Source organism: Aulonocara sp. 'chitande type north' Nkhata Bay, linkage group LG15 (assembly GCF_057382095.1).
Source record: "Aulonocara sp. 'chitande type north' Nkhata Bay isolate Kocher_YH1m ecotype deep benthic linkage group LG15, A_spYH_male_GT1.1, whole genome shotgun sequence".
NCBI classification, from domain to species: domain Eukaryota; kingdom Metazoa; phylum Chordata; class Actinopteri; order Cichliformes; family Cichlidae; genus Aulonocara; species Aulonocara sp. 'chitande type north' Nkhata Bay.
The window spans coordinates 7,056,225-7,080,698 of record NC_141358.1 but is presented as its reverse complement, the minus strand read 5'-3'; the positions used below and the strand labels follow the sequence as shown (position 1 = coordinate 7,080,698).

Here is a 24,474-nt window from a genome sequence, read left to right as displayed (position 1 = left end):
TTAAGCTTACACTGAATAAAATAACTAAAACGAAACATTTTCAAACAATGGAACTTAAACTGAAACTGGGAAATCCAATGTGGAAACTATCGGAAATTGAATTAAATTAAATTAACAACAAAATGTCAAAATAATATTAACAATAAACTAATTAGAAAATACAAAACTATAATTACTCTGATACAAGTTACTCTGGTACAATAATTGAAAGAAAGAAAGAAAGAAAGAAAGAAAGAAAGAAAGAAAGAAAGAAAGAAAGAAAGAAAGAAAGAAAAGGTTCAAATATTTCAAGTTATTTTATTAACCTTTAGGTGGCGCGATGTGTTTGAACTGTAGCTCCCCTGTCTCGTCTCATCCAACATGGCGTCGTCCGGGCCGGCTTCTCGGCTTCTCCAGCTCTCTCATCACTGGGCGGGTCCACGGTTGGTCGGGCTGCCAGCCGTTGGGCACTTCCGGCGGGCTCGGGTTTCCTCCGACTCGGCATTTAAATGGAACTGCAGGACATCAGCTGCTGCTACTTTCAGCTCGTGCTGTTATAGAAAATAACCGGTAGTGCTAGCAAGACAGTCTGCTCTTATTTCTAACTCGAAAACGACAAAAAAAATCTTTGTCCCTGAAGATTGTTTGCTCTGGTTGTTGTGTTGTTTTTTCCTTTTTGTTTTTGAGCAGAAGAGCGGGAGCGGCGGAACAATAACGGGGCTTGCTCTCCTGACAGCCTGTCGGTGCATCGTTTTTGGGATTCCTTTGCTAGCCCTCGGACGAAATTGAATAGCGGTAATGTGATGTTGAGTCAGAGCAGAATGATTTAGGCTTTTCTCGGCAGCGTTTGTTTACTGAGGTAGACTGGGGGTAAACATAAACAGGCTCTGCAGCAGAGGTGGCCTGGACTGGACTGGGAGGACCGATGGACTTGAGATGATGAACCTGAACGATCAGGTTTAAATTCTGATTGATTTACGGAGCGATTTGTTTTTAGGATTGTTTGTGTTTTGTTTGTTTTTACGTTGTACATATCACCACAGTGTAACGCCCATAAATAATCAAAATTGACTTAAAATATCATCAAAAAAAGTGTCACCACCCATTTAGTGCAGTAGGATAGCGACTAACGTTAACCATTGGACACTAATAGTCCTGTATTGTGTGTGTTAAAATACATTTTCAGGACAAACAAAATATCTCTATATTTATGCAGGTCTTATTAAAACATTTTCTTTAGTGTAAATTTGGTTTTGATAACTTAGATCTTTTTTTCGTTATAGATCATTTAATAGTTTTGGAATATTTCACTTTAAGCTACATTGAGGACACATTTAGTAGCCTTTCAGGTCAGTGACAAACAGAGTAAGCTGGCATAGATTTCTAGCTGATCAATAATTAGCATTTTTGATTATCATTACCTATCTGGAGCATAACTAAGTCTAATTATAAGTAACCAGCAGCGATGTTCAGCTGGCTTGGAACCGATGATAGGAGGAAGAAGGAGCCGGAAGTCTTTCAGACAGTCAGTGAAGGATTGAAGAAACTCTATAAAACCAAGCTCCTACCACTGGAGGAGAGCTACAAGTTTCATGAGTTCCACTCTCCGGCACTGGAGGATGCTGACTTTGACAACAAGCCCATGGTCTTACTGGTGGGACAGTATTCTACTGGCAAGACCAGCTTCATACGGTATGTTTGCTCACACACATGCAAAGAAAACCTTAGAAACAAGCACAAACAAATGAGGGAGAGGCTACCAAAAAAGAAGGAATGATAGAGAGAGGGAGAGCATGACACACCCAAGCTGACTTTTCCAGCAGTTTGACAGCAAGCGTGAGGAAGAGGTGGTCATAATTATGCACACAAAGCAACCAAAAAAAAAAAAACACAGAACAATGAGAACAAAACATTGTGAGGAGGCACACCTCCTCAAGCTTTATTGGATTCATAAAGGGTTTATTTGGCATGACTCCTACACAGGCAGACTTGTTGCATTTGGAGGCATTACTGCATTGTTCTGGAGCTCTCCCTGATGAAGTCAGACTGAAAGATGAGCATTACTTCATGAGTATTGGTCAAATAAATGTGTTCACTTGAGGCAAAGTTCAGGAAATGTAGGGGTAAATTGTTTATTACTGATTTTAATTATTGTGGAATAACAATAAGCAGCTATTTGTTGCTGATATAGTTTGTGAACTGATAGAGGTGGGCAGCGAGGCTTCCTTGTAGGAACCCACTGTTAGGACTCATGCAGAGCTGTTTTGCCCTGAGGTGCAGGAAGTCTTGACTCGCTCCTAACTTCTGCTTTTTACAGCATGGAGAAAAAAAGTATACAAACATGTGCTTTGAGAGTTTTTTTTTCCTTTTATTAAACCTTTTTAACTCTCTAATTGACCACATTTTCATGTCTTACTAGACATTTTGTGTTATTATATTATGTAACACACAGTGTCCTAATATGGTTTTGACATTGTTGTTGTTGCAACTACACATAGGGAGATTGATACACCGATTTATCAACCATGTATTGGTATTGGCTCAGTTTTTAACCTGTTTCTCCCATCAGTTTTATGCTGGTTTAATGTTTAAAGAGATAAAAGTCTTTAAAAATCAGGAATTCTTTGATTCCCTGGAACCAAAGTGGAGAAACAAACACAAAAAACAAAACTGAGAAACAATTGACCAAATTGTTGTTTAAACATCGGTATCAGCCCAGAATTTCCTAGTCAGTGCAACCAGCACATATGTTGCTATTTGACTGGTATTACTGAACTGGATCATTCCTTTTGTGCTTCACCTCATAATGATGTGTTGCTGTTCTGTCAGAGCACATGACCTGGAGTATCAGTGAAATTAGTGTGTGACGGTGAGAAGTGTTAGCAGCTGGGTGTCGAGCCTCTTTTGAGCTGCAGTCCTACTGCTAACATCTCACCCCTTTGACATAGACACACAATTGTGCGTACACACACACTTGTGGAGAGTAGTAGGCAATTAAGCCTTTGAAAGCCTGAGAGTGGATGCTGTTAGTGACTTCCTTCTGTAAGATGGGACCATCTCTGCTCCAATCTCTGCCTTCTCTCTCTTCTTCCTCCTCTGTGTCTGATTCCTGCTCTCCTTTCTCCTTCCTCTGTCACCACTCACGACACCATCCCAGTCAGCAGCCTGACCCCCACGCCACTGACATTGTAGCAGTAGGATGCAGAATGTACAAACTGCTGAGTAACACTTGGATGGAGCTGCTGCTTCTCTTTCATTTCATGCCCCATGGTCTCCCTCGGGGTTTGATGTGCTTGCATGGTCTGCCAAGCTACAAACTACCAGCAGTGTTATTCCCTACTTTGCTAGAAGTTTATTTTCAGACTTGTATAGCCAGTGGATTTAAACGAGACGTTACAGTGAATATGTTTACTAAAATAATATTTGTCTCGGCATGAATTAGAAAAGTCATAGAAGGATATCTGCCTGACAGAGACAGGAAATGGATTAAAGACAGGAGAAGCTGATGGAGGGTAATACAGTCTGACTGCCTTTGAAGTTATTCAGAGTTAAGCAGTCTCAACTTTCCCTCCGTTTGGGGCTGAATTTATTGATTTTTCCTTCTAGGTCTCACATTTTCTGTTAGAGGACTTTTCATAGAGCATCTATGGGCCCTCCTCATGTGCCTAAATCTGTTCATTCACAGGTAAATTTCAATATACTTTGATCCTTAAAACTCAAGAGATGCATCATTGAGGTTAAGGATTTTCTTAACCCCATCTTACAGTCAAATGAAAACTGATATGATGGGAGCAGATGTATATATCTGGAGTGCACATACATGGATTATATGTGTGATACGACACATATACTAGTGCATATGTATGTAGTTGTGCACATGCATTACACAACCTCTTTATAGACAGAAGAGCTCACTGTACAGACATGTGTGCACAGAGATGGCTCCACCAGGCACTACTAGCTCCTTTGACAAGCTCTGACAAGGTGGATGTATGTCTGTGGATATCAGGGCACCATCCTTACACCTTGAAGCAGTTAAAATGTGCACGCATCCCACACCCTTATAGCTATAAATCTCTTTGCCTAAATCTCCTTTTGTGGTCTCACATTGCATTTTTGGGAGTGTGAAACTCAACAGAAACACACCAGCCTTCATTTGAAACATGTGTGTTGTCACTGAATCCACAGCTGAGGATTTAACCTTTCACATCTGAAACATATCAAATGGAAGTCAGCTGCAATGCCAACGAGGCCAGTTTAGTTGTGCTGTGAGTTAGTTGTGATACTTTTTTGCAGCAGAACACATTTGTGCACACCACTCCATGCATCAAATTTAATGTTCCTGTTCCCAAGCCGTTTTCACTTCAGCAGTCTGTGATAATCATTGATTAAACAAGCCTGTGGCAAGGCTGTATATTAACTGTTTGACCTCCACAAAGAGGAAGCTCTTAACCAAATTCTTACTAACTGGCAAGAATTAGACCATGGGAATGTCAATAACACTATATTCAGTGGTTAAAAAGAGTGGCTGATTGTGCAGCAGAAGATTGATTCAATGTTAATTTCTGGTTTTGTCCACTTTCTTCTTTTCATTTCCAGTGAACCAGTTCTAAAAAATAATAGCGCTGGAGTAGAGATTCAGATTGAAATTGAAAGCTTGGCTTAAATTTTTAATGGAATCGGTTGACACTTTTGAGAAATATACGCCCTCTAACTGCAGTACCACTAATCTAAACAGTGTGAGAATATACTGTTCAAAAACATGGAAAAAAGGGAACTCTTTGAAAAGAGATCAGATCTCAATGGGGGGGAAATCATGCTGGATTTCTATAATGATATAGACTGGGTAATGTGTTTAAAAACAAAACAACGATCATCTTATGGATGTCTGAATTCATAGACATCCTGATAAAGTGTAAAAATGATTTGTCAGTCTCATTCATTTTGCCAAAATGTAATTGCAGCAACTTAAAATGGCACTCAGTAGTTTGCTTGGCCCCCAAGTGCTTATATGTATGCCTGACAATGTATGCTCTTGATGAGTTGATGGCTGGTGTCCTGGGGGGATCTCCTGTTAGATCTGGAGCAGGGGATCACTCAGCTCCTGGGCAGTTTGAGGTGGTACTTGGCAGTGCTGGGCTGAAACATAAGGTCCCATTTAGGTCAGGTGAGCATGGGGGTCAGTAAGTGGTATCAATTCCTTCATCCTCCAGGAACTGCCTGCATACTCTTTGTACATGAGGCTGGACATTGTAGTGCACCACAAGGAATCCAGGTCCCACTGCGTCAGTGTAGAGTCTCACAGAAGGCCCAAGGATTTCATCCCGATACCTAATGGCAGTCAGGGTGCTGTTGCCTAGGCTGTGGAGGTGTGTGTGTCCCTTTGTGGATATGCTTCACCAGACCATCTCTGACCTTCCACCAAACCAGCCATGCTCAATAATATTAAAGGCAGTATGACATATTGGGTGGCTGTAGCTCAGGTGGTAGAGCAGGTCATCTACTGATCGGAAGGTTGGTGGTTCGATTCCTGGCTTCCCCTAGTCTGCATGCCAAATATCCTTGGGCAAGATACTAACCCGAAATTGCTCTCCGATGCATTCATCGGAGTATGAATGTGTGTGAATGTCAGTTGTGCTTGTGCGAATGGGTGTGAATGGGTGAATGCACAAGTTGTGTAAAGCGCTTTGAGTGCTCAGAAGAGTGGAAAAGCGCTATATAAGAACTAGTCCATTTACCATTCTCCAGACCGTTTCATGTCTTTCACATGTGGTTAATGTAAAACTGTTCTCATCTCTGAAAAAGCACAGGGCACCAGTGGTCGACCTGCCAATTCTGATATTCTATGGCATCAGGCTCCGTAGTGCTGGGCAGTGAGCACAGAGCCCTCATGAAGTCTGTTGCTGGCTGTTTTGTAAGAGGCATTTACATCAGTGTGCATCACGTTGCTTCCACAAAGGAGCAGATAACATTCCTGCTGATGGGTTAAGGACTTTCTATGGTTCTGGAAAAATGTCAGTGGCCTTCATCTGAAAACAATTCCTGTTTCGGAGGTTTTCTTATTGATTCCCCTCTTTAGTGCATCAAAGCAGCTGAAACAGATTAGCAACCCTCTCTGCAAGCATATCAAAATCCTAGAAGTTTAACTGACTTGATGCTCTGCTCTAATTAAAAAGTGTTCCTTTATAATTTTTTTGATAACTCTTTGAAAAGCCTCAAAACCCGAGTTTGCCTTGTTTTTGGACTATGTGTCTGCGGTTAAGCCATGATCGTATGGTAACAAGACTGACAGTCAGGCACACCTCTTTTTGCTTTGTGGTCGCTTAAAACCAGTGAGGGGAAAAAAACTGAAAAGATGCAGAAATCTGTGCTTGGAAGTAACAGAAACTTTAATATTTGTTTGCATTTAAATCCACTTTATTGACAGAATTCCTCCATACTTACCTCACCTAATCAGAACACTCTTTTCCAAAAGCCCTTTATTGGTCCATGTGTTTACCAGTAAACTAAATTTTGCTTGTTTTGGATCTGGTCAGTGGCAGCCATCCAGTCTGTGATCATCTAAAATTCCCCCAATCTTGGTTCCAGCAGCGTCTAATTCAAGGCAGACATGTTTTCTGTTTTTTTTTCTCAATTGCGTCTTACCATCCTGACCAACTTCATTTATCAGCAGAGTCAGAATAAAAAAAAAATCATACAAAATGAAGCAGAACTTTGAAATTAGAGGCTACAGATGCAATATGTATTTTAGGTTTTATCTAAAGATTGATGCTGGATCAAACATTCTAATACAAATGTATATATAACCTTTTTATAATACTTTATAATGCTGATCATAATCTTGTAATATCTTGTTGATCCTTTTTCACTATTGTTCTTTGTTCATCTTCGAGGAATTATTTCAGCATACTTAGAAAGCCTTTTTGCACAGTTGACTTATTCTTACACGGTGATTGAAAACATCTCCTCTCTCATCTTGTTTTGCTAACTGCTATTTCCTGTCATCTCACCCGCAGCTACCTGTTGGAGCAGGATTTTCCTGGCATGCGGATTGGCCCCGAACCCACCACAGATTCCTTCATCGCAGTGATGCACGGCGACACAGAAGGAGTCATCCCCGGCAATGCTTTGGTGGTTGACCCCAAGAAGCCCTTCAGAAAGCTGAATGCATTTGGAAATGCATTTCTCAACAGGTAGATGATTGATGGCCACACTCACACTTTCAGATGATGGTCTTTATTGGTGTGTACAGTGAGTTAAGTATTCAAGCACAGAGGGAAAGACCGAGGGAGCACAAGTGAGAATCCACACCGCAGCTCTACATTCCTTTGTGATTGAATTTCCCCCCGCTCACTGGTCAGGGTTTTCTTTGTTAATGGCTGTGTGAGAGACAGCCAGCAGTCTCTGTAGAGCCATCCTTCTGCTTAAAAGTACACTGGCAGAAGCTCTTATGGTAGTGTCCTCAGTGTGAGGATCAAGCAATGTTGAAAGGAGACAGGAAAAAATGATGTCTGTCAGTGGGGATTTAGAGGGTTCGCATTGAAGACGACCACTTACCTGTTCATATTTATTCAGCTGGATAAAACTAGGGAGAGCAGCACAGACGGAGGAGAGAGGGTAACTGAGATAGGGCCATGCTGATGGATGATTTTAAACTTGTGTCCTGGAACTTTCTCTCTATCTCATGTCTGTTTTGTGTGTGTGTGTGTGTGTGTAGGTTTGTGTGTGCTCAGCTTCCTAACCCTGTACTGGAAAGCATCAGCGTGATCGACACGCCAGGGATTTTGTCTGGAGAAAAGCAGAGAATCAGTCGAGGTAAGAAACACATTTGCTCAAACTTCTATTCTCTTCTGTTTATGGTGTGTGTGTGTGTATGTGCGCGCGCATGTGTGTTTATCCTCTGCATCCATTGAGCTGCAGCCCCCCCCAGTCCCACTGAACTCTGAACTACAATGTCAGCATTTCCTTTGGACCCGTGTGTTTGTTTTAGCTTTTGCTATCAGGAGGATTATGCTTCATTCATTTCAAAGAACAGGAAGCTGTTACAAAAAGATGAGCTTTGAATTTGTTCTCCAACATGCACACATAAGTGCACACTGCCTGAATTTTAACACTTTTTAACTTTGTGGTTTTCTTAAGTCTCGCATGGAAATGAAAAAGAGAAAAACAAAATTATATGAGGTTCATTTGGATCAACTTTAATATAGTGTAAACAAAAAGGTGCAGATTTAAGAGGACTCGTGGGTAACCAAATGGTTGCACAGTATGCCATAAAATACATTTTAGGTTAAACTTTTTAAACATTTGATTGGATTTTGAGGATGCTTATGAATATTTATCATCTGTAGGTATTGTACAAGACATGCTAGATTGGGAATTTCAATCTTGAACTGTTTGCTAAGTAGGAAGGGCATGCAGCCAAAGAAGTGTAAAACTATTTAAGGTACCACTGTATGAGTCTTGCAGTGGTGAGAGTACAATGTGCTTTGATACCTTTTCTCTGGGAAGATTGACATAAACAAAACCCCAACCGTCTGACCTCTGTGTCAAATCTAGACAAAGACACTATTGTTCTAATCTAATATCATATACAGTAAAGCAGGTGTGTGTAATTTTGAGTTATTCCTGATAAAGGACGACGAGTGTTAAAGACTTCAGTACATATTCATGGCTTTAAAACCATGGTCTTACATTTCATACTTGCAATATTGAAAGCTTCATAACTGTCCCACCAAAGATAGACGGAACAAAATTGTGACATGTCAGAAGTGTGTGATTACCATCTCAGAGTGTGTTCGCTCCCGCGACTTGTGTCTGCTAACCTCGCAATGAAAAGATGCGCCGGTCAGTACAACACTGGCGTTTGTGTGTGTATGTGTGTGAGTGGAAAGAAAAATATAAACAGAAAACAAAAATATGTGAAGATGAATACGGGGTTTCAACAGCTGTCCTCCAGCTGTTATCAGGATTGCGCCACGAAGGATGAAGCATAGGAAGAGATAACGGAGGAATCACAGTGCACTATAGCCCTGGATTCAAGCGCTGCTGTAACAGTGTAGTCCATAAATGAGAGAAAATCCAAAATAAATACAAACCTTTGTGCTCAGTTCTTGTTTTTTAAAGTCATTAGACATATATACTGCACATTCATTCCACTGTGGAAAAAGGAACAGTTCAAAGAAAACATTAAACGCCCCAAATTACCACCTCGTTCACGCCCATAATGTTGCCCTTACAACAAAGAGCGAACTGGTAGTTGTCAGATCTCCATTATGATGTGTGCTAAAATGCAAAAAGCTGATGATGTGAAGAGAAACTTTGCGTGGAAAGTTTTCAAGAATGTTCCCGAGCTGTCTCACAGGAGGATGTGTGTCTGGCATGGCTGGCATTCCCAAAGCTAAATGGTGGCATCGCTATACCAACCGCTAACATTAACCATTCCAGTTCTTTTGTTAAAGTAAGTCTTAATTTATTCTGTCCTGCACTCACCTCTCTGAGTTTCTTTCAAAGGCGAATGCTTTCTTTTCTTCCATCTTTTGTCTATTTTCCTGTTTCTCCCCCAGGCACTGTTTTGGTTTGCTATCCCAAGTAAAGCCTGAACTAATTGACTTTTGGCATATCCAGTATTGTCTGTCACCATAGCAAATCACTGATTATATGAATACTTGAAAAATAAAAGTAGTAATGGTGTTTTAATATAATAATTTTCTACGTTCCCGCTCCAGAGAGTATTTATTGTGTTCTTGTGCACGACCAGTACTGTGACATTTGGAGTCCTGTTATAAGATGACGTATCAGGAGGCTTATTCAGCTTTTGATTAAAAGCGAAAAAGTTCTGGTCACGCAGTTCAGGACATTACTTCATACCAAGGTTGGGTCTGCATGGATATTATTCATAACTTTAATGCTTGTCATGAGGGTTTTTGTTGTCTCCAGCTTTACTGTTAAGAAATGAAGTAAATCAGTGTTTCATCAACATTAACCAAATATGAAATTTATGTTTGGAAGTTGTTAAAAGGAACCAGACAAGCACCAGCTCTGTTTCACCTTGTTTTTCCTTTTTGGCCCAAGTGTCCAAAAAACGTGGTGTTAAACCAAATAAACAGCACAGTGAGGTGAAACACGGATACTCTGTGGCCAACACAAAAGAACAAATACAAGTTAAACTTAACCTCTGCTGAGTGAGCACAGCTGTGTTTTCTCTGGGGACTCTGTGTGCAATTTTTTTGTTATTGTGTGTTCATTAACTTTTCATTTAGTTCCCCATCATCATCATCATCATCATCATGTTTCATTTACATGTTCTGTGTCACATTCTTTCTCTTAGTCACTTTTCTTTTACTCTGTTTCAGTGTTTTTAAGAGTGTTTGTGTGTGCTCAACTGTGTGTGCGTGTCTGTCTCCAGAGGAGGAGTTGTCAGGCTATAGCAGCCTGCGCAGATGTCTTTATGGAGGTATTGTAGATAATAAATCTTGGCAACAACCAGCTGCAGAAGGCTTCAAATGATACCTTGACTCTGAAGAATTTGTGGGCTTTTACATATTCTTCACCAGCCTTGTCACGTGGCTTTGGGAAAAGTTCACCTTGTTTCATAAAATTATTATTAATATTATCTGTGCAGTTAGCTGACTTATAAATTATAATGGCAATTATTTTGGCCACTCATAAACTGTATATAAAAGATAGACATAGCCAGCAGGTCTGAAAATAAAGAAAATGTCGAGTTGAATCTGCTTTCTCTGTAATGGTCAGCAGGGGGCGACTTCTCTGTTTACAAATAGAACACTTTTAAGTCTTTTGTTAATACAAAATTGTCAAAGGAGCTTAAAAAGAAAGCGACTGGACTTCTTTGACTAACTTTAAGTTCATTTAAAGAAGTCCAGTTGCTTTCTTCTCAAACTCCTTACACTACCATGACCTGGATGACTGAGAACCTACACAGACATATTTTATATGATGATTTTTATTTGTTTAAATTTGGGTCAGACAGTAAAAGTGGTGATGGGTTTCTCAAATCCACAGCTAACGTGTGAAGCTTCAAAACTGGGCTTTTTATGATTTGACACACACACACACACACACACACACACACACACACACACACACACACACACACACACACGTATGGAAACAAATAAAAACATTACTGCTGCCCTATGACAATAGCCAGGGCTCAAGCCACACTGGCTACACCCATCCTTTATGTACAGTCTGTGTCCTTCTTATGAATTCCTGTAATTTTGATAATCTCCTGGGCACTTTTGGTCTCCACATTTTAATAGTCCAGGAGCATAACACTAGCATCACTGTCAGACCTCATGAGCATCTTACCTCCACTGTAGGCAGGTTATTTCACTTTGACTTTTCGCTTAGGAGCACCGTCCCCTTCACAGCTTAAAATTGAAGTGTTGCTTTAATCCCATAACACGTGAGAAGTGCACTGGGTGAAGAATATTCCAGTAGAATTTAAAAATATCAAGGTATCCATATCTCTTTTAACACCTCTTTCTCGTCTCGGCTCTGTTCATACAGATGCAGTCCGAAACAAATGCTTTACATACTTGCTGCTGCTAAAGTTTTTCTCACGTCCTACTGGGGAATGCATTTTAGCCAAGTGAGATTAATTTATTCCTTAAAATACCCATTTTTGTTAACAATTGAAGCATCATGTAAACATTAACACAAGAACTCAGATATTTGGACGTTTTGTTAAACACTCAGAGCCACCGTGGAGTGTAAACTGTTCCACTACTGGGCAGCAAGTATGTGAAATGGGGGCTTCTTATCACAGCTATGTACAGAAGATCAAATGTTGCTATGTTCAGAGCAAACAGCCTCTGAATGTAGGTTTAAATATGTAAAGGCATATTTTACGTGCATAGCTTTACAAAGAAAATCCATCTGATAATCCCTGAATTAACCTAAAACTATTACTTACTCGTAGGATTTCTCCTGGGTGTTATCGCTCATAATTAAATACTGCAGCGCTGGACTGACTCTGCGTCTGTTGTGTGTCCTTCAGTGTTGTTTGAACACTAGAGCTTACTAATCCTTCGATCTACCCTTTGTTCTTTGTTTCCCTCTCATATCCTGTGGAATTCCTTCAGGTAAGCTAGCGTTTCGTCCTTGACTGAGGTAGAAAGTCAAAGAAGTCAGTGGCGTACACCTGCTGTTGGACTCATTCATTAATTCATGTTTACATGTTTTACAGAGGAAGCATTATTCATAGCTTTCTTGCAGAATGCCACGAGTACAATGCACTTGTTTAGTGTAAACTATTCATTATCAATCTTATGACAGATGGAAGTAACAGTCTGTAGTTTGAGGGCTCTCCCCCTATTGTTCAACTTTAAAAAGCCACCTTGTTTGAACATTGGCAGCACTGTTTTCATCAGGAAACAGACATTCTTTTCTCTCAACATGCTACAATATGGGCATAAGTTTTAATGCCTCCTCTTTGACCTGCAGCCATTGGATTTGTCTTGGGAGTATTTTTAGGCCATAATGATGTTCCTATCATAACTTGTTCTGCTGACTTTTACCTCTAAAGTTGCATGCATGTTTCTCAGTCTGTAACTTCAGTTGTGTTGACTACCAGTATAACCAATAACTAAAGTGGTTTTGATGTGGGTACTGGATGTGGGTAAAGGATTGAGAGGTAAAAATATGTGTGTTCAATTATCTGCTTCACTCAGTGCCCCATCGAATTATCTGATATCCTTCTGATGTCCCCTCCCCGCTTCTAGGCTATGACTTTGCAGCTGTCCTGGAGTGGTTTGCAGAGCGAGTGGACAGGATCATTTTACTGTTTGATGCTCATAAACTGGACATCTCTGATGAGTTCTCAGAGGTGATAAAGGCCCTAAAGAACCATGAGGACAAGATCAGGTACTGTGGGATTCTTAAATTCACACCAAATATTTTCTTTCTTTTTTTAAATACCATATCATTGGTACCTGGGCATCCATGCAATATTAATGTGAGTAGCTTGTAATAAGAATCATCACCGCTCTCTTCTGTCTTTTTCTCCAGAGTTGTGCTTAACAAGGCCGACCAGATAGAGACTCAGCAGCTGATGAGAGTGTATGGTGCTCTGATGTGGTCACTGGGGAAAATAGTCAACACGCCTGAGGTACGCTAAACTGGGGGTTTCTGTGATGGCGTTCATACGGTTTTAAGCCTGTAATTGATCCTTTCACCTATGTCAAAATCACAGAATTGTAATGATTTTTTTTTTTTTAAAGATTGCTTTGAAGAAATAATAATTTTAGAGTGAAATAATGAAATTAGGCACTTGATTGTTAATATTTGCAACCACATAGATATCTGCACATAAATGTGTGAAATCTGTGGCTGAGGTACAAGATTATAGACTTCCTTTTCTAGTCTGAGTTGAGTTGGTGCACATCAATACGGAGACTAAAAGAGGGGCTGCGTTAGCCAAAATTGAATTTTTAAAACCACTGGCAATTGTACATGTATTTTTTATTGATCTGGATTCTTAAAATAAAGACCATCAGATGCAACTGGGAGCTTTGAACCAGATATTTGTCATCTGATATCCACGTAAGCTGGCTCCCACAGACAAAGTTTGCAGACTAGCCTGTGGGCTCACAGGTTGCAGAATTGTTAACTGGTTGTAGGAGTATTTAAAGACTTTATATTTAATGTTTTTAAATAATATCTGGGGAGCTATGATCCATAATGGTGGCCATTTGAAGGACTGTTAATGGCATATTATGTGAAGAATGGTCCAGTTTGCCTCTGACTTTATTTACTTATTTTTTGTTCTGTCTCCCTTACTGACAGGTGATTCGCGTCTATATCGGTTCATTTTGGTCCCACCCGCTGTTGATTCCTGACAACAGGAAGCTGTTCGAGGCCGAGGAACAGGACTTATTTAAGGACATCCAGTCCTTACCGAGAAATGCAGCACTTAGAAAACTCAATGATCTGATAAAGAGGGCAAGACTAGCCAAGGTGAGGAGCACCTGCGACACAGGATGTTCGAAACAGTTGACGTCAAATAACGCAGATGTTACGCAACATTTCCTACATTTAGTGCTGAGCTGTTACACCATGCTGACATGTTTAAGTTGTCAGTATCACCGATTTATCTGTGTGCTTCCTATTTATTGTGCTCAGCTGTGTTGTTCAGCTGTTAACCTTGACAGAAAGAGATGTTTCGCAGAACTAATAGAGTTAGATAAATGACAATGAATTGTTTCCCATTTCCTCAATGGACAGGAAGTTAGGTAGGCGACAGTCTGCTGCCTGTTGTAGTTCGAGGAAACACAGCAGAGGAAACGCACAAGTGCACACAGTCAAACACGCACAGGTTTATCACACTGAGAGTCGAGCACAGTTTTCCTGTTAGACAGCTGATGGGTGTTGGTGTGTTTTGTGATGAGTTTCAAGGACATGAGGTAGACCCAGATGCGTGTATCGCCGCGGTGACTGAACAAATTTTCTTTTCTTTTTTTTTTGCACGTTTAGTTTCTGCTGAATATTGTTTAAACACTTTTTCCAGGAAAACCCTTTTTGTAATGAAAAGTGGACTCCAAATGTGAATTAGAATTTGTTAATTATTAAAAGAAATGCCCACAAAGGTAACCGTAAAGTGGATGACTAATCTGGTTTATGCAATATTAAGTGTCCTCAAGCTTAATGTTGTCACAGTGGCTTGTGTTACAGTTTACCCACTTGTCAGAAGCTCAAATATAATTCAATCATTACAAGGAGAACCTGAGACAATAAAACACATAATCTTTATTTTAAAGTAATCTGATTATCTACTTTGTATGAGCTCATAGATTTATTAGAGTGCTTCAGTTGTGTGTCTGGTTAAATATCACAGATAGAGATGTTTTTCTTTTCCTTCCACACATTTTTGCATCAGTTTTTCTTTGTGTCTCTTGTGGCCCTTGGAAGAACAAACAAAAAGAACAAGTCAATCTCATGACATTTAATAGGTGACTTTTTTCCCCACTCATAAAAAGTTAACAATTAACTACCTTTGCTGCACTTGATCCTGTTTTTACCTACTCCAAGCTCAGTTTTTCCACAGTTTCTTTTTTTTTATATAGCTCTTTACTTCTGCATACTTAGATGTTGCTTTATAGCATAATGTGGAATATTATAACAGACACGATTTTGAAGTGGAATCATTTGAATCATTTTAACTGAAATTTATAAAGAATTTAGTCTCCTAGTACCTGCTCATCAATTAATAAACATCAATTAGCACCTATAACAAGAATAACAAATAAAAGCTTAATGAATTCAAACACAGTTGCTTATACTTTCCATGTGAAGTCATCGATAACTCTCTTAATCTGCAGGTCCACGCTTATATCATCAGCTCACTTAAAAAAGAGATGCCCGCTGTGTTTGGGAAGGAGAACAAGAAGAAAGAGCTCATCGCCAGCCTTGGAGATATCTACAAACGCATCGAAAGAGAACACCAGATATCACCCGGAGATTTTCCGAATCTGAAAAAGATGCAGGTAAGCAGTGAAGCAAAGGATTAAGGTTTAGTAAATGAGGTTTTGACATGATTGGAATGAATGCAGGGGCTTCACTGATTTTAAGTTACACGAGTAGCGTTAGTTAATTGCAATTTTAGCTGATGTTAGATTTTTAAAAAAACAAGACAAGGAAGTGAAATAGAGAGAGTAGTAACAGTCAGAGAGTCACAGAGTTTTACCGTTTCCTGAGCTAACCACTGAAGTACAACACACTCAGCAGAGACTTTAACTGATGAGGGAAATGTTGATAATTGGTCTTTATTAACTTGTTGTTGTTATTATTATTGTCATATAAGATTGATCTTAATCCTTACTGCACAGAGAACTGTCAGCCTCTGATGTTGTGGGCCATTTTGTACATTTCAATAAGCTTCTCATAACGTTGTATACCACTCTGTATTTTGTGTTTCTCTATTTTCTTTTTTTGATCTTTGGAACAATACTCGATTTTCCTTTGTGTACTTTAAGATATTTTGTGGCTACAAATGGGATGAAACAGAGTTCCATTGAAAGTAGAGTGCTAACTGAGTACTTTAACTCATGTACATCACTTGTGCAGCTATCAAGCAGTATGTCGGTAGATTGATCACCAGCTCCTCCTGAAGTATCCTTGGGCAAGATATTACATCCATCAGAGTATTTTTGAATGTAATCAATCAGTTTGTCAATCCAATCTTTGTTTTGAACACATAAATAACAAGTATCAATGCACTAAAAATAAATAAACACAAAATCATTGAAATCCATCAAATTCACATGGAAAAAACATAAAATGTTGACCATTTTATGTTTGAAAAGAAGAAGGAAGTAAGGAAGTAAAAGTGTAGAAAACAAAAATGTATAGTTTAATCTGTGTGAGTGAGGCTTGTAGTAGAAAGCACTTTGAGTGCTATAGTGATATAAGTACCAGGCTATTTACTTGAACTGTGTAATGCTTACCTAATTGTAAATATTACTAAAGTGAAACTTTTATTGAAGCATATTTTATTGTTACTTCAGTGACTTAAGTAATTTTATAGAATACTTCTGGAACATTTGATTGACTACATCAACATTCTTTACAGATGTGTATTTTAAAATGATCTTTATCTGTGCCGAGGGTATAGTTTATATATAAATTATAACCTAACTTGAGACAAACTTGTGTTTTTTCCAGGACCAACTCCAAGCTCAGGATCTCAACAAATTCCAGCCTCTAAAACCTAAACTCTTGGAGGCGGTCGATGACATGTTAGCCAATGACATCGCCGGCTTAATGGTCCTGGTCCGACAAGAGGAAACCCAGCGGCCCAACGCAGTAGTGAAGGGCGGCGCGTTTGACGGCACGTTGGACGGCCCATTCGGTCACGGGTACGGCGAAGGAGCCGGCGAAGGCATCGACGAAGCGGAGTGGGTCGTCGCTCGCGACAAACCTGCTTACGACGAGATTTTCTACACGTTATCTCCTGTCAATGGGAAGGTGACCGGAGCCAACGCCAAGAAGGAGATGGTCAAGTCAAAACTGCCCAATACAGTGCTGGGCAAGATCTGGAAGCTGGCAGATATCGATAAGGACGGCATGCTCGACGATGAGGAGTTTGCTTTAGCCAATCATCTGATAAAGGTGAAACTTGAGGGACATGAACTACCATCAGAGCTGCCTGGACACCTGGTGCCTCCTTCCAAGAGGAAAATAGCTGAATAAATGTAATTCAGATTACCCGTAATGACCTACTCAGCCCTAGAACCCATAGGTAGCCCCCTCCCCCTTCCCCAGAGAAAATGTTCTTTAATAGAAAAGGAGTCATCCTGTAGCAACAACAAGAACAAAGACAAAAAATTTAACACAAGTAGAGCTCATTTCAAGTCTTCTTCCTGTTCTGTTGCTGTTATCGTCTGATCTGTAGTCTTAATTTCCTAATTTAAGCTGCCAATGCATTCAAATGTATCTTCACGCGACTGAGACTGTTAGCATACTGGCTGCAAGCTTTGAGTAACAAAAAAATAAAAAACAAAGTGCGTTTACCTCTTCATTAGGATTAAACCAGATAAGATTAATTTTATAAAATTAAATAGCTTTTATTAGTGTTTCAAGAATGCAAACCATGGCTCTCAGCTTTACAGAATTAAAGCAGAATACTTGTTGGAGTAGGACAGGTGTTAGACATGTGCAAAAGAAGAAACACTGGAATATAAAGACATATATGTACGTTCAACTAAACTACTGGAAAAAGGAGAAATATTGCAACAATGTGAAGACAAAAATAAAGTCTTTTTCTGTTAAAACTTTACCTTTGGTCAAACCGATTTATTATTATGATGATTATTAGTATTCAGTTTACTCTAAGAAGTAAATCCAAATTAAATTATGTGTTTTTAAATGTAAACCAGAAGATTTTACATTCCTTGTACTTTGAGATAATGCGCACATACAGACAACAGAATGAAAACGACATCCTAAAGAGGAACAGGCCTGCGTTTCGTATTAAATGTGACGTGCTGCTCGACCTTTTGCTTTGGACGAAGGAACCTGTATGATTCTCATTAACACGTGCTGATACTGAGATTATAATAACAGACCATATTATGGGTGTTGTTTGGAAACTAGCGCGACAGCATGCTCTGAATAACCGCTTTGGTCGGACTTTGAATTTTGAATGGACACGCATCTATTGTTCTGTGTGGACACATCCTGGTTATTGTATGTATGTACAATGGTATCTGACCACATGTTATCAGTGTTATTATTTGTAGTATATACAGTATATATTCATAAGAGAAACATTATTAAAACTACTGAGGGTGGAGTATGTTAGTGGGTTATCAACTGAAAACTGATCAGTTATTCTTCACCTTCCTAAATAATGTAGTATAACCAAAAGTAATAGTCTGAAAGCACCGTTTGTTTTTATTGTGATGACACTAATTGACACATTTAACATTGTTCTATGTGTTTTTGCTGGAAACTTTCCATGTCACACATTGAAATTGTATACATGTAATAAATGTAATTCTTCTTTGCCATGTTTCCAATCCATCACTCTATTGACACACCAGTACCTGTGTGTGTGTGAGTGTGTCTCCTTAAATATAGCATGTTAGGACCATGTTCATGTTTGTTAACAGAGGTTTTATTGGGTGTATCATTAGATAACCCAACTCAAATAAGTAAAACTGGATTCCCACATGGCAACAAAAATCTTAAGCATGTCTTCATCGAAATGTTTCCAGCTCATGGCCGTTTTCTGACCCTCGTGCTTTACTGTGAATCAAATGCACATAAGAAGACTTACTGCATTCCATTAACTCGAGTTGGGAAATCGCACAGGCGTTATCCTGTTACGGCTCAAGTTTCGGAGGTGTGCAAGATTGGACTGGGAAAAAAAAAAGACTCTGGATTCTCGTCAAATTCACAAGTTGTTTTCAGACCCTGTGTAAACACATTAAGTGGAAACACTAGCGTTACGGTATTTTGGCTGTTTTTATGCTGGTGATGCAGTACTTAAGTCTGTCCTTCACTGCTTTTCTGTCAATGTAAACAGGCCGACAGTGTAATAAAACTCATGTGTAACAACTATCTAAGTGTTGACTCTGTTTTCAAAAAGGAAATCATGTGCAGTATATATTTTGCACCCGCCCACCCAAGAAACTGAGGAAAAGATTTGGAAAAATGGCTATAAATTATTTTAGTGCAATTATAGATGCAACACTGGAAGCCAGAAGACTCTGACATCATTTCTCTGATTTGCAAGTCCTCAGATTAATTCTAGTAAACTGAACTGTAACCAAACACATGTGGATTTTTAGAGGAATTTTCATTTCAGAGGAAAAGTAGATCCTCTTTCAGGTCTAAGGTTCTGTGTATCAGAACATAAAGAAATAAAAAAATCATCTGGTCCTTATCAGGTATGGAAATGATTTAAATACAACTCAGAGGAACAACAACGCATTAGACTGTCGAAATGCAGAAGGAGGATGTGAAAAACAATGATTCAGTAGCTCGTAGAACTACGGTGGCCCCTAGAGACAAAGCATGTATAAACTCCTCAACACATACAAAATCCAAAACACATGCAAACTCCAAAACACATGCAAAATCCAAAACACGTGCAAAATCCAAAACACGTACAAAATTCAAAACACGTGCAAACTCCAAAACACATACAAAATCCAAAACACGTACAAAATTCAAAACACGTGCAAACTCCAAAACACATACAAAATCCAAAACACGTACAAAATTCAAAACACATGCAAACTCCAAAACACATACAAAATCCAAAACACATGCAAAATCCAAAACACATGCAAAATCCAAAACACGTGCAAAATCCAAAACACGTACAAAATTCAAAACACATGCAAAATACAAAACACGTACAAAATCCAAAACACGTGCAAAATCCAAAACACATGCAAAATCCAAAACACGTACAAAATCCAAAACACGTGCAAAATCCAAAACACGTACAAAATCCAAAACACGTACAAAATCCAAAACACGTACAAAATCCAAAACACATGCAAAATCCAAAACACATGCAAACTCCAAATCACAACGGAAGTGCTCCAGGACGCTAGGGGCAGTGTTGAGCTCGATTTGTAAAATAAACGGCAAGTTTGTTGCAAACACATGGGCTCTAGTTTCCGTTGCGCTTCCCAGGTTGCCTAGCAACTATGATACTAACAGCTGGAAACGTGTCATACAACTTTTTTTGACAGAAATGAAGGAGAACATTTTTTTTTCATTTGTTTGTTTGTTTCTACAAGAGCTTTGTGTGATTTGATAAGTATCTGAGGCTGAGACCACAGGACAGTAAAACATGATTTTTGGGCTTCATTTCTGTACTGAACAGTCATTTAAGATTAGCTAGTAAATAACAATTAGCTAATGTTGTTCATGAGACTAAAGTCATATCACTTTGGTAATGTAAATATAATATGGCCAATATTATGGTTATTATATTAGTCATTATTAGGTATTACAGCAGTGAACATGAACTCTTTGTCAAATACTGAGCTTCAGTACAGATTCAAGTTGCAGTTATTTACATGTCTTACCACCTTAAATCTTCACTCAAAGACAAGTATATAGGAATGACTGCCAAATTTATTTGCCACTGAAGCCGAAGGATGGCATCTGAATAAAACCTCTCTTGACATGCCTAGATGACATTAAAGCTTGGTTGGCTCTAAACTTTTTAAATTTGAATGAAAAGAAAACAGATTTGTTGGTGTTTGGACCCAGTGGCCCCTGTGAGTCCTCTTCTTTTCATTTGGAACCCCTGGAGGTTTATTTTAAACCTGTTGTTACTGCCCTTGGTTTTAAGTTGGACCAGTCCATTTTTATCATTTAAGGCGACTGGCAAGAGTGAAATCGTTTCTTTCTAGGCAGCACTTTGAAACCGTGATCCATGCTTTTATTTCTTCCCCTGTGGACTACTGTAACGCACTTTATGTGGGGGTCAGTCAGTTGTTACTCTGACATCTGCAGCTGGTTCAAAATGTATATTGACAGTGCATAGGTGTATCATATATAAGAGACAAATGTTGTTCCTTCAGTATGTTGGCATTACTAAATTTGGCTCAAATGCTTACATACATGTGTAAAAAGAAAATGTACAAGCTGTGAGCTGTTTCAAACCAAATCACTTTTATTGTCACATCACATGTGCAGGTACATTGGTACAGCACATGTGAGTGAAATTCTTGTGTGCGAGCTTCACAAGCAACAGAGTTGTGCAAAATACAATAATGTAAACAAGCAAAATACAAGAATGGCTACATCTGAAACTAATAAATATATGTACAATATATAATAGTATATATATGTTTCTGATAAAATGAAGAGTAGACTGATGTATTAAATATTCCTTTATTGGGTGAGAAAATCAGACCATGTCATAACTGCTTTAAGTCATACAGAATAGATATCAGAGCTTTAAACAGGCTGACGTCTGCTAAATGGGTCAAACTGGGCAGAAAGTATACAAACACATAACATCCTTATAGAATATGATGTAACACTATAGATCAACTTACCTCAGAATATATAAAGCATATAAACAATTACAGCAATATGATGCCTCACAGATGATGTAATGCAGTGGGTCCCTCAGTCTGTCCTCACTCTGGACACTTGCAGGTGTCACACATAGAAATCAAATGTGTGATAAGCTGCAGGATTCAAACACAAGTGTTACTTATAAACACATGTTCATACTTTTATTCCACAATCAGAGAGAAAGAAACAGAGAGAGAGTGCAGGACAGACAGACAGGTGACAGTCTCAGGTGTACACACTGCTACAAAACAGCACCAGAGAAGGAGGATTTAGTGTTTGTGTCATTTCGAGTGCTAAACAAGAAGAGTTCCCAGATGGTACAGTGGACACATGTGTGACTCCTGTGATTAAAGCATCTTTCTTTCAGCTTAAGGAGTGAACCGTCAGCTGACTGACATGACTGACTTTAATTACGCATAAAATCATCACATTCTCTGTAAGATTAAAGTCAGCTATTGAACGGCGAATATTTTGAAGTGAAGGCTTTAAAACCAAGTTAGTACAAACGTCGCTAATGTCACATAACTTTCCCGACATGTTGCCAACAGTAATGTTTTAATGTTCTTCATTATAAAAACATTTGCGCATAAATAAGTGACATAATATTCAGTACTTACTTCTGGAAGTTTACTCTTCGTCCGCTCCGCTTCCGCCGTTTTTTTTCGGCAAAATTATCCAAACCACCGCCGCGCTATGAAGTCTGGGATATGTTGGGCCATGAAGGCTACACAGACCCATCCTTAAAATTCAGGGAAATTAAGGACACATTTGAGGGCCGCATTTCGAGCAGCCTTTGAATTGGGACAGTCTTTGTCGTGTCGCTGTGACATAATCGGCCTTAAAATGCGGCCTTTAAGGCTGCAGACCCCAAATCCGGTCATTGGTACTTCCTGGCTTGTGTAGTTACTAGGTAACAAAAGCTCAACACTGCCCCTAGCGTCCTGGAGCACTTCCGTTGTGTTTTGGATTTTGCATGTGTTTTGGGGTTTGCACGTGTTTTGTATTTTGCACGTGTTTTGTATTTTGCACGTGTTTTGTATTTTGCATGTGTTTTGTATTTTGCATGTGTTTTGGAGTTTGCACGTGTTTTGTATTTTGTACGTGTTTTGTATTTTGCACGCGTTTTGTATTTTGTACGTGTTTTGTATTTTCCATGTGTTTTGTATTTTGGACGTATTTTGTACGTGTTTTGTATTTTCCATGTGTTTTGTATTTTGGACGTGTTTTGTATTTTGTACGTGTTTTGTATTTTGCACGTGTTTTGTATTTTGGACGTGTTTTGTATTTTGTACGTGTTTTGTATTTTGCATGTGTTTTGTATTTTGGACGTGTTTTGTATTTTGTACGTGTTTTGTATTTTCCATGTGTTTTGTATTTTGGACGTGTTTTGTATTTTGTACGTGTTTTGTATTTTGCATGTGTTTTGTATTTTGTAAGTGTTTTGGAGTTTGCACGTGTTTTGTATTTTGCACGTGTTTTGTATATTGTACGTGTTTTGTATTTTGTACATGTTTTGTATTTTGCATGTGTTTTGTATTTTGCATGTGTTTTGGATTTTGTACGTGTTTTGTCTTTTGCATGTGTTTTTTATTTTGTAAGTGTTTTGGAGTTTGCACGTGTTTTGGATTTTGTAAGTGCTTTGGAGTTTGCACGTGTTTTGGATTTTGTAAGTGCTTTGGAGTTTGCACGTGTTTTGGATTTTGTAAGTGCTTTGGAGTTTGCACGTGTTTTGGATTTTGTAAGTGCTTTGGAGTTTGCACGTGTTTTGTATTTTGCATGTGTTTTGTATTTTGCATGTGTTTTGGATTTTGTACGTGTTTTGTCTTTTGCATGTGTTTTTTATTTTGTAAGTGTTTTGGAGTTTGCACGTGTTTTGGATTTTGTAAGTGCTTTGGAGTTTGCACGTGTTTTGGATTTTGTAAGTGCTTTGGAGTTTGCACGTGTTTTGGATTTTGTAAGTGCTTTGGAGTTTGCACGTGTTTTGGATTTTGTACGTGTTTTGGATTTTGCATGTTTTTTATATTTTGTACATGTTTTGTCTTTTGCATGTGTTTTTTATTTTGTAAGTGTTTTGGAGCTTGCATGTGTTTTGGATTTTGCACGTGTTTTGGATTTTGTAAGTGTTTTGGAGTTTGTACGTGCTTTGTCTCTAGGGGCCACCGTATAGAACCACCTTTAACAGCGACAACTTAAAGTCATCGTTTTCTGTATGACTTTCTCAGTCTCTCACATTGCTGTCAGGAAATTTTAGACCTTTTTATACAGTTTGCAGGCATTTGTTTATGCACAGGTTTCTTATAGTTGATGACTGGATCATTGCAACATCTTGATTCGTTTCTCCTTTGGCCGTTCTGTTGTAAATTTGATGCCGTGCTTGGGATCACTGTTCTGTAGTTAAGATCCAGTTTGGACCAGTAACATGTGATCTGTTTACTGGCCAACAGATGACATACTTTGGTCTACAGAGGAGTTCATGGCTGACTCGGTAAATGCAAGGCACCCAAATCCTAGTTGCTGCAAAAAAGGCCCCAAATCATCACACTTCCACCACCGTGGTTGACAGGTGGTGTGAGGTGTTTGCGCTGATATGCTGTGTTTGGTTATCTCCAAATGTGGCGCTGTTCATTATAGCAAAACAACGTCACTTTGGTCTGGAAGTCGTGTGGTTTGTTCAGACGCAGCTTTGCAAAGCTACGCCGTGTTGCCACGATGTTTTTAGAGAGAAGAAGCGTTCTCCTGCTAACTCTTCCAAATAAGTCCTACTTATTTGGTGTGTTTCTAATTGTACTGTCATGAACTTTAACAGGTAACATGCTAACCGAGGCCTGTAGAGTCTGGGAAGAAGCTCTTGGTTTTTTTTGCAGTTTCTTTGAGTCTTGCACAATCAGTCTTGGGGTGAAATGGGTGGGGCATCCACTCCTAGGA

At 39.0% G+C, this 24,474-nt stretch overlaps 1 protein-coding gene across 2 annotated transcripts; it reads left to right on the top strand.

The window, feature by feature from the left end:
* The first annotated feature begins 390 nt into the window (after positions 1–390).
* ehd3 (EH-domain containing 3) lies at positions 391–19,062 on the top strand. 2 transcript variants are annotated; one of them, XM_086263692.1, is made up of 9 exons: positions 391–1,671; positions 6,996–7,172; positions 7,697–7,794; positions 10,385–10,432; positions 12,726–12,867; positions 13,012–13,111; positions 13,789–13,959; positions 15,321–15,485; positions 16,663–19,062. In XM_086263692.1, exons 1-9 carry the CDS (start codon positions 1,445–1,447, stop codon positions 17,188–17,190), a joined length of 1,656 nt encoding a protein of 551 aa, XP_086119818.1. In that variant the 5' UTR covers positions 391–1,444; the 3' UTR covers positions 17,191–19,062. The 2 variants fall into 2 exon arrangements, with proteins under 2 accessions (XP_086119818.1, XP_086119817.1); XM_086263691.1 differs by lacking the exon at positions 10,385–10,432.
* Positions 19,063–24,474: the final 5,412 nt, after the last annotated feature.

What these genes read in the sequence shown, in the direction of transcription:
- ehd3 (XM_086263692.1), top strand. Translation starts at nt 1,445, where the DNA reads ATGTTCAGCTGGCTTGGAACCGATGATAGGAGGAAGAAGGAGCCGGAA. An exon ending in GGAAATGCATTTCTCAACAG is followed by an intron (nt 7,173 to 7,696) that starts GTAGATGATTGA and finishes GTGTGTGTGTAG; the next exon opens with GTTTGTGTGTGCTCAGCTTC. An exon ending in AAAGCAGAGAATCAGTCGAG is followed by an intron (nt 7,795 to 10,384) that starts GTAAGAAACACA and finishes GTCTGTCTCCAG; the next exon opens with AGGAGGAGTTGTCAGGCTAT.